At 37.0% G+C, this 15,631-nt stretch overlaps 1 protein-coding gene across 2 annotated transcripts in view; it reads left to right on the top strand.

Moving 5' to 3' along the window:
* The window catches only part of RNLS (renalase, FAD dependent amine oxidase), a 325,381-nt gene that overhangs the window by 244,028 nt on the left and 65,722 nt on the right, over positions 1-15,631 (top strand). Inside the window, exon 5 of one of the 2 annotated variants that reach the window (XM_066349564.1) lies at positions 1,951-2,124. The exons of the other annotated variant lie outside the window; for it this stretch is intronic. Within the exon in view, the coding sequence (XP_066205661.1) occupies positions 1,951-2,124 (174 nt within the window). The remainder of the gene's footprint in view (positions 1-1,950; positions 2,125-15,631) is intronic. 2 annotated transcript variants of the gene reach the window in all.

Here is a 15,631-nt window from a genome sequence, read left to right on the forward strand (position 1 = left end):
TAGGCCCTTTTTGTTATTAAATAGCTGACTACAAAGTTTTGTTGGTTTGTTTTTCTAATTGAAAAAATGGGAAACTTAGTAATAAGACCCTAATATGTGCTCAACTGCCTAATATGTGCTCAACTGCCAGTGTTAGTCTTCTTCACCTCCTCCCCGTTGGAAAGAAGTTAAGCATAACACCAAGCCATAACTTTTAAAGCAAATTAAATAATAAAATGAAGTCCAAATACATTGAGTATAATGAGGCCAATGCCAGAAGACCGTTTGTTCATCAAGTCGTTAATATCTTTTAGTGAGCAGAAAATGATGGTTAAAGGGAATGAAGGCTTATACTTCTGAGTGCAAAATAATTATTAATGTCCAAGGAGAAAGCAATGCCAAAGTTTATTTTGAAGCTCAGATCAGGAGGAGATAGTATGGAGTAATGAGTGCCTGTGCATGACTCCAACGGGGGAATTGTGGCTTCATCTTGACCCCTCGAGTTGGGAGCTGTGTAACCTAAGGCGAGTTACTTAACCACTCTGACTCTCAGCTTCCTAACAATGAAAAATGAGGATGGTAAAAAACACCTACCTTGCAGGGCTCCTGTGAAGATTAAATGAGGTCTTAGTTCTAAAAATGTTTTGTCGCCATAATGTTATGATAATGTATATATAGGATTATTACTGTGCTTAAATAATTCATTGAATATTCTTCCTGCTTCTCTTGACCTCCTAAAATCACTCTAAGGTTTAGCTAACATGAGCTGTCATCCTTGAGGTCTGTCTATCCACTGTTGTAGATTAGATATTTTAGGATATTTTTCATGAGCTTAATGAAAATTTTTTTTTCATGTTCCATTTCTGAATTGGCCCACTTAAACCTTCAGAATAGAACTATGGCCTTCTCTGAAATTCAGATTATTAATGCTGTCCATATATAAACAAGCAGTACCCTGAGACCACTTAGGGTAGGGAGATTGGAGATGGAGATTAAAAAGTGAAGAAAACCTCTTCCTTCTCCATCGCAGGATGCGCCATTGTTTCATTTTCCAAATAATTTCTTCTCTGTAATAGAAAAAGAAATGAACACTATTCTATGCCAACCAAGCACTGTGCTATGCATTATTCATATAATCCCTACAACATACTAATCTATCCTGTATTAGTATTGCCATTTATAGACAAGAGCATTATATTAGAATAATTAAATAGCTTAACCAATGTCACATACCAGACCTGCCTAATTCATTTCCCAGTATTTTTCCATTTGTCGATTATTTACCTCTTACATTTTAACTAACTTTGCATGTCTGCGTTTGCCTTTCTGAATCTTTATACTTTCATCCTTGGTGTGCCTGTAATGAGTAGGGTAGAGGCCTATAATGAAGATGACTAAGGTGTGGACCCTTACTTAAGGCACTACTATAATCCATTGGCAGGAAGATGACAAGCCGACAAGCCTCTATATGACCTGGAAGAATTGAAGAGGTCCTTAGGGGATGGAGTATCAGTCTCTCCAGCTGTCACATGGGAATAATATGCTACCTTACACAGCAGTTGTCAGAATAAAGTGAAATGCTTACATCAAGTGTTTGGCAAAGACCCTGACTCATAATAAATGCTCAGTATATGGATTCTATAATGCTGCCAATCAGTCCCAGGATAATAACTAGGAAACAAAGCTAGAAAAATAGCTTGGCGCCAAATTTTGAAAGCCTTGAATAGAAGTCTAAAGGGTTTGGACTTTCAGCTTACTAAAAGCAATTGTGCCAAGGTCAGTCATCAGTCTGAAAAGAAATGAAAGCTGATGCTATTATTCCACATTACCTTTCAAAATTCATCATAAGTGAGATGGAATCATAAGTTGGTAGAAATAGTTGGAACTAGTTTAAAGGACTTTTGTATTTGATGTAACTAAAAGGAAAAATGATATTTTCAAATTTGATGCCCTATACTTTTTCTTCCACAGTAATTAGTGAATGCCAAAGGCAGCAACTGGAGTCTGTGAGCTACTCCTCTCGCTACGCTCTGGGCCTCTTTTATGAAGTTGGCACGAAGATTGATGTCCCTTGGGCTGGGCAGTACATCACCAGTAATCCCTGCATACGCTTCATCTCCATTGATAATAAGAAACGCAATATAGGTCAGTACCCCCATTATTTCCCTTAAATACAGTAACAATGGTGGGTGTAGATCATGAAAAATGCTGTTTAATTGAGTGTTGCCATTCTGCACAGAGCAAGCATTTAACTCAAGCCGCAGGGGATAAAATTTAATGTCTCATTTGGCCAATAATAAAATACGTAGTGAAACCAGCAAAGTTTTTCAGAAGATCATTCACAGCATGGTTTGTATTACTGAGTTCATGAAAATAGTGTTAGAAGGTTTAAGATTTCAAAATGGCCTAAGTTCTATGCTTTAATATGGATTCATCTATATGCAAATGTATTTCTCAACATTTGTTTCTTGATGGGGGTTGTTTTTTGTTTAGTTGGTTTTGTTTTTAAAATGTGGTAAGTACTGCTCTTGTTTCTACTTCCCAGGCTAAAAAGGTGCATTTTACAATGTTTTGAAAATCCTTTACTTTAATACAATTATACTTATTAAATTTTCTTCTGGGAGACTACATAAAATTTCTTTGTGTACAATGTAACTAAATGATAGACAAAATGTTTCATAAGAGCTTTACTAGAATGGGATAAAATCTGCACTCTACCCTTTTTCTTGAAGACAGTTATAAAAATTAGACTTGAATTACAAGAATAAACATAACTGATTCATTTCAGGCATAAAGGTGAACATGTATTCTTATTTGTAGGATTGTGGTGATCCCTGAGATACTGCTCTTCGTGGAATAAATTGTAATCTAGAATTACAAATTCTTGAAAGGGATCATCATTTCAATCTGTTATGGTGTTTTATGATGCAGTGATGGATTCATTGAGCCATTAGTTAAAAGTCTTGCTTGATAAAATCACCAACTAATGTCTCGCGGCTTGCCAGACTGGGCTGGAGCGTGGTTTTATATCACAGCACATGATCTTAGAAAAATGTTTCTTTTATAACTTAAAACTCCCTGAGGGCTAGACTGTTTATGTTAACATGATACCACATATATGTACAATCAGCAGTTCATGAAATGCCCTGTAACAGCAATGTACTAATCATTTTTAACTCTACAGCTGCTTTGTTCTAAGAAAAGGAAAATAGCTCTTGATCATTTCATGTTATATGTCATGAATTAGACACTATTCTTTGTGTATTGCTTCAAAAGACATGATATCTGTTAGGATATATTCAACAATTTATAACAGAATAAAAACCATGTAAACTGTTTAAACAATATAAGGACACTTGTTATATTATCAGCTACAGACTGAATTGTATCCTCCCCAAATTCATACGTTGAAGCTTTAATCCTCAATGTGATAATACTTGAAGATAGGGCTTTTAGGAGGTAATTAAAGTTAAGTGAGGCCAGAAGGGTGAGATCTCAACCCAATAGGATTGATGGCCTTATAAATTGAGGGAGAGAGAGCTGCTCACTCTCTCACTACCCTTGTGTATACACAGAGGAAAGGCCACGTGAGGAGAGTTACTAGGTGAAACGGTGAGCTGTCTGCTAGTCAGGAAGAGTCCTCACCAGGAACCAAATCAATCGGTACTTTGATCACGGAGTTCTCAACCTCTAGAACTGAGAGAAATACATTTCTGGTGTTTATGCCACCCAGTTTCTGATATTTTGTTATGATAGCTCAAGCTTATTGATACATTATCTAAGAAGAAAAAGCTAGGGAGGCTTCAGGATTGGTTGATTCAAAAACTAAGCAATATCTTCAGGGACCTAGCATTTATCCTTCCCTGCTCTCTCTTCCACTCTCGACGTTGCCATCCTCAGAGGACTGGTGGCAAGATGGCAGTAACTGTTGGAGTCACATCCAGGCCCAAAAACATATTTAGGAAGAAGAGGAACTATGACTGTCTCTCTCTATTTCTAAGAATCAAGGAAATCTTTCCAGAAACCCCTCAACTGACCTCATCTTGTATCTCATTGGTCAGAATTGGGTTACTTGACCAATCTGAAAGGAATCACTGGTGAGGTGGGGGACAACTGTGATGAGCCTAGTCAAATTAGGATTTGTACACTAAAACTGGTATTAGGATAACCTTTTCTTTAGTCATATGAGGGGTAGATACCTAAATAAAACAGGGTTTAGTTAAGAAGAAATAACAAGAGTAGTGAGTGCTGGGTTGGCAACAAATAATGCCTATAATCTTCAAGTAGAGTCACATCTTATGTGGGAGGCATACAAGGAGAACTGTGTATGTTCAAAATTATCTTTGAAAATCCCTTAAAACAACATGACATTTTGGAAAGTGATGTAACTTGCAGTAAATTTAGTATTTTTCCAACATTCAATAGATTTCAGTTTTTTTGTGTGTGAGGCTAGATGAAACACTTGGTTTGCATTTATAGGACAGAGTGATATTTTCGACTGTGAAATGCACTGAGGAAAGAAAGAAATAGCAGTCACACTTCCTAACAGATTAAATTCTTTTTGCAAATGGAGTCAGTTGGTGGGTGAAAGCGCCAACACTACACAATGTAGTAGCAATTTATAAAATCAGAGTTATGCAAATTTGAAATAGTATAGCAGAAAAACATTAATACATTCTCACACAATTGGCAACATTTGAAATAATGGAAATACAAAAAAATATTTTAGTGTTAACAATCACACAATTTTAAAGTTTAAGGGCCAGGTCAATTGGAAACTGTGTTTTTGCTATTTAGCCCATAATGGTGCCACTTCTAACAACAAAGAAATACCTGCATTTCTGTGTCAGTTTTATGGAAAATTAATCTTGGATTATGCAAGTTTTAAATTATGGGAGGTCTTTAGTAATGGCGGTCCTTAACATCTTATCTAACTGCTTTGCATTTAAACTATTTTTTTCTCACTACTTGGGACAGAATGCTAAGTGTGTCCAGGTGAATACACATAACATAAGTGTCCACATGCTGTGTAATTCTACTGTATTTTATTGACGGTGATATTTAACCAGACCAGTAAGGGTTGTCTCTTTATGTCACTAACACTCTCCTATACCCACTCTTATTCGAGGTGTTTGATTGAATCAATAATTCATATCATAATAGACAGACTTAACTAATAAAGATGAAAATTTTTTTCTGTCAAGATGGGTCATAAACAAGATAGACAAAGGCTGGCAGGGTTGGGTCTACCCAACTGTAAGGTATTTTTCCCCACCGAGGAAGAAGGAAGGGCATAGCCACCAAGTGTGGAATAGCAAAAGCTTTATTTAGTAGAGCACTTCACGGACAATGTTCTCTGGTCCACGAGACGGGGCCAGGGAAGTCACACGGGGACAGGGGGGATCCACGTGGGGTAATTTATAGGGTCGTTAGGGTGGTCGAGTTGATATGACCTGGAGAAATTTCATTGGCTGACAGACAGACGTTTTTTTCCAAAGGGCTCCTGGGAAGTTTCTTTTGGTGCTCATGGGTGTGGGCGGTTCCAGCCAAAGTTCCCAGACCTGGTTCCTCACATGACCTTCCCCCATTGCCAACCGACTTCATACCAGCCTTGAAGAGAACCAGAGGATAAAGGATTAGTAGCCTAAACCAGACAAAGGTCAAGGAGTAATCATTTGTCAGGTGTCAGAACTAGGCAAAACATGCAGGAAACCAGAATCAGAGTCTCCTCAGGCAGAGGGGCTAACTTTCAAGATATGCTAGACTCAACTTCAAGGACCAAGAGTTATGGGTATGCCCTGGCCAGATAGCTTGGTTAGTTAGAGCATTGTCCTGAAGCACAGAGGTTGCCAGTTCGATCCCCAGTCAGGACACATACAGGAACAGATCAATGTTCCTATCTCTCTCTCTCTCTGTCACTGAAATCAATAATTAAACATTAAAAAAAAATAGTGTTGGGTGCTAACAAATACACTTAAGTTTCTGTTTCCCAAAATGTGTTTAATGAAACACCAATAACTTGAGATGTTCTTTGGGAAGGGGTTTTGTCATCAGATAAGTTTGCAAAATGCTACTGACTTTACCCCTAAAGGTTTAGAGATGAAATGGTTTAAACATATAAAGAGCTTCACATGGTATTTACCTAATAATAAGGCAGTGTCTGGGGTACCTATTATTATAATTAGTAATTCCAGTCTTTAATTTCAGTATTATATTCTCTAATGTAGGGAATTACCCACCTAACCTTGAACCCTCTGTGACTTGGATTGGTGAATTTTATTTAAAAGTCCTGAGTGAATGTCTCTTGGATTCCAACACCAGGAAACTGTGTGAGTGGGTGACTTTTATGTAAACACAAAGGAATGCATGCAAACACAAAGGAATGCATAGAAAATTAGCCTAGAGGTTCTAGATTGCCCCTTCCTTTGTACATGTTAATTAGTAAAAGAAAAGAAGTACTGACCCAAATTATCCCTTTCTCCATGTCAGCAAAATGGCCATTAGTCATTCATTTCCCTTATCACCTGGCCTCCATCCCTTGTGGTCTTGTTACCTCTGTTCTGCTTCTGATCAATAAAAGCTAAGGGAGAAAGAAATTCAGGAGGTCTTATTTGCCTCCCTTGGCAGACCTCCCTCTCTTCCTCTTGACAGAAGTTTGTGTCTGTAGTAGGTTTCTTCCACAAGACACTGGTAGTTCCCAGCAGGCTGGAGTACTACTTCTAAAGCAAAAGACATATATGAGCCTAATTTAGGTGAATGCAGCCCTCTGTTACTCATGCAGATAGGAATCGGGGCAGCTTGAATAAAATATATAATTTACCATGAAAATCATTACTCAGAATTTAGCATCTTTCCCTGTTCATCATCTGGAAGTGTTAATGATCAGAAAAGACCAGTAGGCAGGAATCTGAGGAAATCAATACAATCTGTAACTCTAGAAATATGATAGTCAATGACCATAATTACATAGCTTTCAAAATTTCATCAAAAGAAATAATCTATCCAAAAAGAAAAAAACAGATAAACAAACTTTCTCATCACATGGAATTTATACCTGTAAGGACTTTTGTTGGGCAGATAAAATATATTATGCTCACTTTGTTAAAGATGACGCTGCCCAGAGGAGGCCGTCGCCCAGGTGATATTAATGTGTGTTGGGGTGGGCTGTGGGCAGGCAGAATCCTTGTAGCCTGGGGCTTGGTTTTGGGATTAAGCCTTTCCTACCCTTTTTGATGTAGGGCGGTACAATCCAATCATGCCTCAGAGAAGTGATTTTGTATTAGAGACTTCCCTGTTTTGTATATTGGATTAAAGGTTTGGATTTCTACACTATAAAATGGGGGCAGAACGAGAGCTTGCTCTCTCTTAGTTCCTGAGATTATGATTAGCATGAGAGAGCAGAGGGAGCAGAGCAGAGAGCAGAAAGAGGCCATGTGGCCAGGAGAAGCAGCCAAGATGGTGGAGTGCTGAGTGAGAAGCCAGTTTGTGCAGTTTGACGCTGGAGAAGGAAGGAGATAGGGAACTGAGGAGAATAAGGCTGGTGAGCTAGAAACCTTTGATTCTAGGAAACTCGGATAAGTCAGTGGCTTTGTGAGCACTGAATGTGAGTGGGTTTTGGAGCCCAGTGTGTGTTTTTACTTGCCCGCCGGGTACAAGCTAGAATTAAAGATGACAGCCCATCCGTTCTTGGCTCCGTTGTTTCTTTACCGACTGTCCGAATCCAATGCGAACCTGCATGGCCCTGGCCCTGGCTTCTGGCTTTACAACTTTATTGTTAGGATCCTTGAGAAACAAACACTAATATAATATGTATTGCCTTTAATCAGTATTTTACAAAAGATGCAGAAATGTTATTTCAAATAGCTGTTTATTACAATACATCAACTCTTTATAATGGACAGGAACATAATAAGAAATCCTGTAAATAACTGGAATGGGCCAGGGCCTTGAAACCAGACACCTGTGTTGACTTAAGAGAGTCCCTGGTTATTCCAGTCAAGTAAATAGCCATGCAATTGACAACACAAAGTGGTCCGCTTTAGGATTTGAATAAATGTAGAATTATTTGTCCTTAAACTTTCAGAAAATGTAATCCAGATAGGTAATGCTTTATAAGTAAAACAAAACCAAAAAAAAATTAAAAGGGAGAAGAAGAAAAAGGGAGAAGGGGAAAGGGGGAAAAGAAATAATTTATAAGTATGAAAAAACCGTACCGACTCCAGAAGCAGAGCTCTCAGAATAGCAATCATCCTCTTAAAATGACAACAGTAAACAGTTACAAAGTTTCAAATTCATGACATTATGGCTTTTGTATAATAAATGTAGTCATTTGTAATTCAATTATATTGTCTCTATAAATCTGTTAAGATAATTCAATAAATTGCATTCAAATACTAATTATAAATATCCATCCCATTATTACAATGATGCGATAGAATATCACATGATTATAATATCAAAATTCTGGGATGATCTCTCAGGAAGGAAAAATATATGTGTGTGGGTGTATATGTGTATACAAAAATATATAAATATATAAATTATCTGTGTATATAAAATACATGTGAATATATATGAATATACCATATATAAAATAAATATCAATTTGCTGTCATTTAACTAATAAGCACAGATTATAAAATAGACTAATCTTATTTCACTGAATATTTGCCACTTCTAAAATCAAAAATGGATTTTCTTTAGAAAATGACATAACCAGAAAAATGCAATGTAAGGAGAACATTTGCACACAAAGTAAAAACAAACCACAGATTTGTTTCAGCCTCTGGTTTCCCCATCAAGGTATCCTCAATGGAAATGATTCACAACCAAGATTAGCACTGTCTTCCCACTTGCCAAGCAAGTTAACTCAGTATGAAAGTCAATGCCAGAGATGGAGGGAAATATCCTGTGGACCATAGTCCTGGGGAAAATATATCTTATGGAAGTTTCTTTCAGAAAAAATTCATTTACAAATATTTGGTTTAAATATTTTTTATTCTAAATTCATTCAGTTTAGCAATTATTTATAAATATGTATTGAATGCCTCTGTGTGTCAGGCATTTTGCTAAAAACTGAGGATCCATAATCCCCACCCTCATAAAATATAAAGGTTTAATGAAGTCCATTCAAATGAGAATTCTGAAGGACACATGAGGCTCTGTTGAATTAGTAACTTGGAGTTACATAAGAGCCTATATATATATATATATATATATATATATATATATATATGCCAGAGATGGAGGATATATATATAAATGGATGCACTGATATATACAATACAGAGAGAGCATTAATTCACATTTACAATCAAAACCAGGAAGAGTTATGTTGCCTGGTGATAATATTATGGGCTTTTAAAAGAACTCTCTTTTGGTGAAGAAATGAAAGATAGCAGCTATGGAACATTTAAATCCATGAATAAATAAGAAACTTTAGTATGACTCATTATTTAACTATCTCTGGGGCTGCTAAAAAGTTCAATAGATGCATGTTAGTCACAAAATGTCCAAGAAGCAGTGAGCAAAAGGGTAAAGATAGTCTGGAGTCTACAGCTGCCTGGGATTTCTGTAACTAAAAATAATTCCAAATTACAGATGTATAAAGCATCCACACTAAGAAGTGACTCTTAAACATTAAATTTTCTAAGTCTCTCTTTGTGTCTACATTCCACCATCCTCTTCAGCTTGCCCTGAGAGAGTGATGTTTTCATTCATGGTATTGCCTTAACTTGTGGCTGGCAGGCTGAGATTTAGGAAAGACCTTCAGGTTGGCCAATAATTGGTCCAGAGCACAAGAGGCAGATGTGAAGATGACTGAATGTCATTTTCATCCATTACTATTCATGGAAGGAAAGAGGGAATGAGAATCAGATACTCTTCATGATGAATAAATGTATAGATCCAAATGTACAGGTCATAGATGAAAGCAACAGAAAAACTGACAAAGACTGCCATCACTTCTGCCAATTGAGAAGGAAAACAGCAAGGAAAAACTCTGTTGGTTTTGTAAGTAGGTGAGGAAGGCCATGAATAGCAAGAACTAGAAAGTGGGCAGAGGTTCACATGTGGAAATGGCCGCAGTCCCTCTGACCTCTCCATTAACAAAGATCATGTAACTAGGTGTATAGCTATTGTCTCATAAAGAAACTGCTGAATTAAATGCAATAATCTCCAATTTCTGGTATTTATAACTACAATCTTTTCAAGAAATAATTCTTTTTTCTACAGAGCACCTTTAGGAGATTAAATGCCAGTTTGGGAGTGGAAGTGAGGAGAGCTAAACTGCTTTGTCTAATTGAGGAGAGATTTTCAGACTTCCTGAAACAATAAGGAGGGCAAGGAACAGAGAAGGGGAAAGAATAAAAAGAATATTAGATGGTGAGAGGCTCTGGCTTGACCTGGGGGATAAGTATGTAGATTTGTTGCATGTTAACTTTATCATTTACTTTGCAACCTCTTTTGCAACAACCTACAACCTCAGTGTAGTTCTGGCTTGAACAAATCCATGGCTGCTTTTTACTGAGAAGTTGCAGTCAAGGTAGTACAGGCACTTTCTGAAAATATCTAGGATGAAATTAGGTAGGAATTTTAGGGTTTCTTCAGGTTAGTTCCTGCACAGAATTTTAGAGTTTGTTGGCTAAGCCTTGCCTCTGCTTGAGAACCCTATCTTGAATCAAGACAGCACTCCTCATTCTCTGGACCTTAAATAAAGCAAGCTCAACTTGCTGTTTCCATAGTACCTGCAACCATATTAATCCGTTGAGAGAGCTGGGAATTAGGAAAAGGCTCTCTCTCTGGAACTGAATTGTTTTGAAGGATCTTAAAGTCCTTACTGTGGTCTGAAGTGAAGCTGTCAACAGCCTGGCTTGGAAACCAGGGTTCAAAATGATGTGCTCTGCTCCACTTCCCTGATAAGTGCCTGGTTTTCATCATTTGGGAGGCATCTCAAAACCTTTGCAAGTTGAGAAGAGTCTTGTAAAGCTGTGTAACTCTTAGACAGTTTGTGAGCCTTGGTTTGCAGGAGACAGGAAAGACTTGTTGGGCCAGATGAGAGCTTGAAAAGACTTCATTCTGGTCCTTTTTATCTGGGACCATGACAACACTATTCCAAAAAGGTGCGAATTTTTCTTTGCCTAGAGCTCCCTCAGAAAAGATTTCACCATTTTTTCCCCACTGTTAATAGTTCCTCCTCAGATCAATCTAAATGTCTGACGGGCTGAAGAATTGATATGCTGTGTGCATATCAGAAATGTCTGCTGCTTTCTCCAGAATTAGAAGCTCTCTCCTTTGGTGGGAATACATGTCACTATCCATCATACATACTGCCTATCACTTGGTCACTCTTATTCTGACCAAAATCGAAAATAAGAGATAGACACTAACATCAGGCATAACAGGAGTGTGTACCCAGCATTCAATAAATATTTGCTGAGCCAGTCATCCTTTATGCAGCTCTGACATGCCCTTTCCAGGTCCTGAAATAACATTGAGAGTTAATACTTCAGCACTGGTTACCCACTTAGCAGGTAAGAAAAAAGAATAGCTAGTCAGCAAATTGTTCATCCCTAAGAATATCTCCATATCTATTCCCGCTGCCCTTAAAATCATATAAAACAAATGAGCTCTCTAATTGCTGAATCTAGTAGCCATTGAAAAGCACAAGTGAGTTCTTGGCAATTTGAATGATTAGAAGCATCTTTTGGAGGTTCTGTATTACGTTTACAGCATTGGGACTCTTGGCAAACAGGGCACATCAATTCTTTATATAGTATCAAAGGTATTGCCAGTTAAGACCTAGAAGTTCTATGGAACCCTTTTCCCAAAGAGGTACAAGTATTTTCAGTAACCATTTTACCATGGTCTACAGGGAGGATACATTTGCTTTGAGTGATGCCCTATAACACAGATCTCAATTTTCAAGGTTACATAAAAAAAACAAAAGACAAAAATCATATGGTCCTATCAGTAGATGCAAAAAAGGCATTTGATAAGATATAACATCAATTTATGTTTAAAACACTCAATAAAATGGGTATAGAAGAAAAGTACCTCAACATTATAAAGGCTATATATGACAAACCATTAGCCAATATCATACTAAAGGATAAAAAACTGAAGGCTTTTTCTCTAAAATCAGTAACAAGACAAGGCTTCCCACTCTTTCCACTTCTATTCAACATAGTTCTGGAATTTTAGCCAGAGCAATCAGGTAAGAGAAATAAATAAAAGGCATCCATATCAGGAAAGAAATAAAAGTATCACTTTTTTGCAGATGACATTGATCTTGTATACAGAAAACCCCAAAGACTCCACCAAAAAAATGTTAGAAATAATAAACCAACACAATAAAGTTGCAGGATACAAAATCAATATACAAAAGTCTATAGCTTTCCTATATACCAACAATGAAAGTTTAGGAAATGAATGAAAAAAAAACAATTTCTTTTACAAATGCAGCAACAAAAATAAAATGCATAAGAATAAACTTAACAAAGGATGTGAAAGATCAATACACTGAAAACTACAAAGCATTATTAAAAAAAGTTGAAAAAGACATAATGAAATGGGAAAATATTCCATGTTCTTGGATTGGAAGAATCAACATAGTTAAAATGACTATATTACTCAAAGCAATATACAAATTTAATGCAATTTCCATTAAAATTCCAATGTCAGTTTTTAAAGAAATAGAATTTAAAAAATCCCCAGGTTTGTATGCAACTATAAAAAACCTCCAATAGCCAAACCCAATCCTGAGGAAAAAAGAATGAAACCAGAGGTATCACACTACCTGACTTCAAATTATACTACAGAGCCATGATAATCAAAATAGCACATTATTGCCTGACCAGGTGGTGGCACAGTGGATAGAGCATTGGACTGGGATGTAGAGAACCCAGGTTCGAGACCCCGAGGTTGCCAGCTTGAGCGTGGGCTCATCTGGTTTGAGCAAAGGTCACCAGCTTGGACCTGAGGTTGCTGGCTTGAGCAAGGGGTTACTCAGTCTGCTGTAGCCCTCTGGTCAAGGCACATATGAGAAAGCCATCAATGAACAACTAAAGTGCCACAATGAAAAATTGATGCTTCTCATCTCTCTGCCTTCTTGTCTGTCTGTCTCTATCTATCCCTCTATCTGACTCTCTCTCTCTGTCTCTGTCAAAAAAAAGAAAGAAAAAAAAACAAGAAAAGAAACCCAGCACATTATGGGCAGATATCCAAGATTACACTTCAGAACATCCCACTGTTATCTTTGTGAAGGATAGTTCCTTTTAATAGTTGGTTAAAGAACTGTTGTGTTCCAACTGAGATATGTAACTTAGAAAATATGTGGTAAGTTCTGCAAATGTGCCATTTCTTTGCCACAGTTTAGTGGTTATCTGGTTATCTCTTTTTTATATTGCAATGATATTAAAATGAACTGATATTTTGCATAGGAACCTTCCCATAAATGATGAGTTTATATCAATCAAGTATGTTGAGTGATGAATCTTCTACTCTATAATTCTTGATTTGGTGTTTATCATAGATGGTCCAAAATAAACAGTATTATCCAGCATGGTTCTGTGAATACTTTGCAGTGACACAGACCTTATTTCAAATTACAACTCAACACTTAGAATTAGATTGAACCATATTATATTGCTGTCCTTGTAAATTAAAAATGACCAGATACCAGCATTTTCATGTGATTCAACTTAATAGCTCTGTAATCATGATTAAACTTCTTAATCTTTCTAAGCTCCACTTATCTGTACTGTAAATATAAAGTTAGTAAAGTCTCCTAGAAATGTTATAAGGATTGAATGTACCATGCTTGGCACATAGTACCATGCTTGGCACATAGCACGCATATATAGTAAATGTTGTTTTTATGGTTGTCACATTTAAATTATTTCTATAGTTTTATTTTTCAGTTATATAAACTTTTTTTTCATTAAGAGTAGAGAAAAGAGCTTTCAATAGTGCAAGTTTAGTTGAATAAAATTATCTTTTGTGAAAAATAATAACACTTATACATTAAGGTACTTAAAAACAATATCTCATTACATGAACAAGGTGTTAAACCTAGAGGACATTAGGTTAGATGCCTGGCTTTTTATGCAATCTCAAATCACTTTCTGACTAAGAATAATTCCCAAAAATTTGCACTACAACCTACCTGAGAAGAGTTAGACACTATGAAGTAAATCGTTACCAAATCAAAGAACTGAGACTAAGTCAAGAGTAAGTTTCAAAGTATGATTGCAAAATCTCACCATAGGAAATCGCTTCATCACATTTCATAAGTACTTTATATCAGTTAGCAATGTTAACTCTGTCCAGAATCAGCAATCCATAATTTTATCCGGATGTGACATTACTGAGATTATTTAACTTAAAGGGTCCTTTGGTTTATTGCCAGTGACTTTTTTGTTATTAAACAAATTGAGAAGGCTTTGATAAGCCCCCAGGTATTATACCTGGCCCTGCTGTTTTTAATGATCATTGCCCCTACAGACTTCATATATGTGCTCATTTAGATAATGAGAAGAATCCACATGTACTGTACAGGACATTGAATTCCCTACATAATATCAATGAATATTAAACATTAGAATCTGAAAAGAATCTATTGCAATTTCATTAATATTTATAACTGATCTGTGGGACTAGGGGAATTCTTAAGTAGAAAATATTCCAAATTCATGTTTGTTAGAATGAATCATGAAGGAATTTAAAGCACAGTTTTCTTCACTGAATTAGATTTTTATTAGACAATATACCTAGTTAATTCTTTGTTGTTGATGTTATATATCCTTGCATTATTTAATAGAGTCAGAAAAGGCATTTCAGCCCTGGCCGGTTGGCTCAGCGGTAGAGCGTCGGCCTAGCGTGCGGAGGACCCGGGTTCGATTCCCGGCCAGGGCACATAGGAGAAGCGCCCATTTGCTTCTCCACCCCTCCGCCGCGCTTTCCTCTCTGTCTCTCTCTTCCCCTCCCGCAGCCAAGGCTCCATTGGAGCAAAGATGGCCCGGGCGCTGGGCATGGCTCTGTGGCCTCTGCCTCAGGCGCTAGAGTGGCTCTGGTCGCAATATGGCGACGCCCAGGATGGGCAGAGCATCGCCCCCTGGGGGGCAGAGCACCGCCCCTGGTGGGCGTGCCGGGTGGATCCCGGTCAGGCACATGCGGGAGTCTGTCTGACTGTCTATCCCCGTTTCCAGCTTCAGAAAAATGAAAAAAAAAAAAACAAAAAAAAACAAACTAAAAAAAAAAAAGAAAAGGCATTTCAGAAACTTGAGCTCAATTGAACTTAATCCACTTTTTTATTAAAAGTAAATGCCTGTTTGTTCTCTTTTCCATTATCTATACTCACAATAATGATTTCTTAAGAGTAGCTAACAGTATTATAAAGATAATAGTACCTTTGACTTAAGAATTTTTACCAAATTCCTCAGGCTCAATCTTGGTTGTTGTTGTTTTTTTCTGTCAAAATTTAACAGGAAGAATAACCTCACTGGTCTTATTAGTAAAAAAGATAAGAATATCCAGTGAACCAGTAAGTTTCCTCTGTGAAAAGGGCTAGAAATATCTTGACATAATCATAAATAAAAAACTTCACTATCTGATCAGTCTCAGTCTCTCAAATTCAACATTTTATGTCAAGGCG

This window comes from Saccopteryx leptura, chromosome 9 (assembly GCF_036850995.1).
Source record: "Saccopteryx leptura isolate mSacLep1 chromosome 9, mSacLep1_pri_phased_curated, whole genome shotgun sequence".
NCBI lineage: Eukaryota > Metazoa > Chordata > Mammalia > Chiroptera > Emballonuridae > Saccopteryx > Saccopteryx leptura.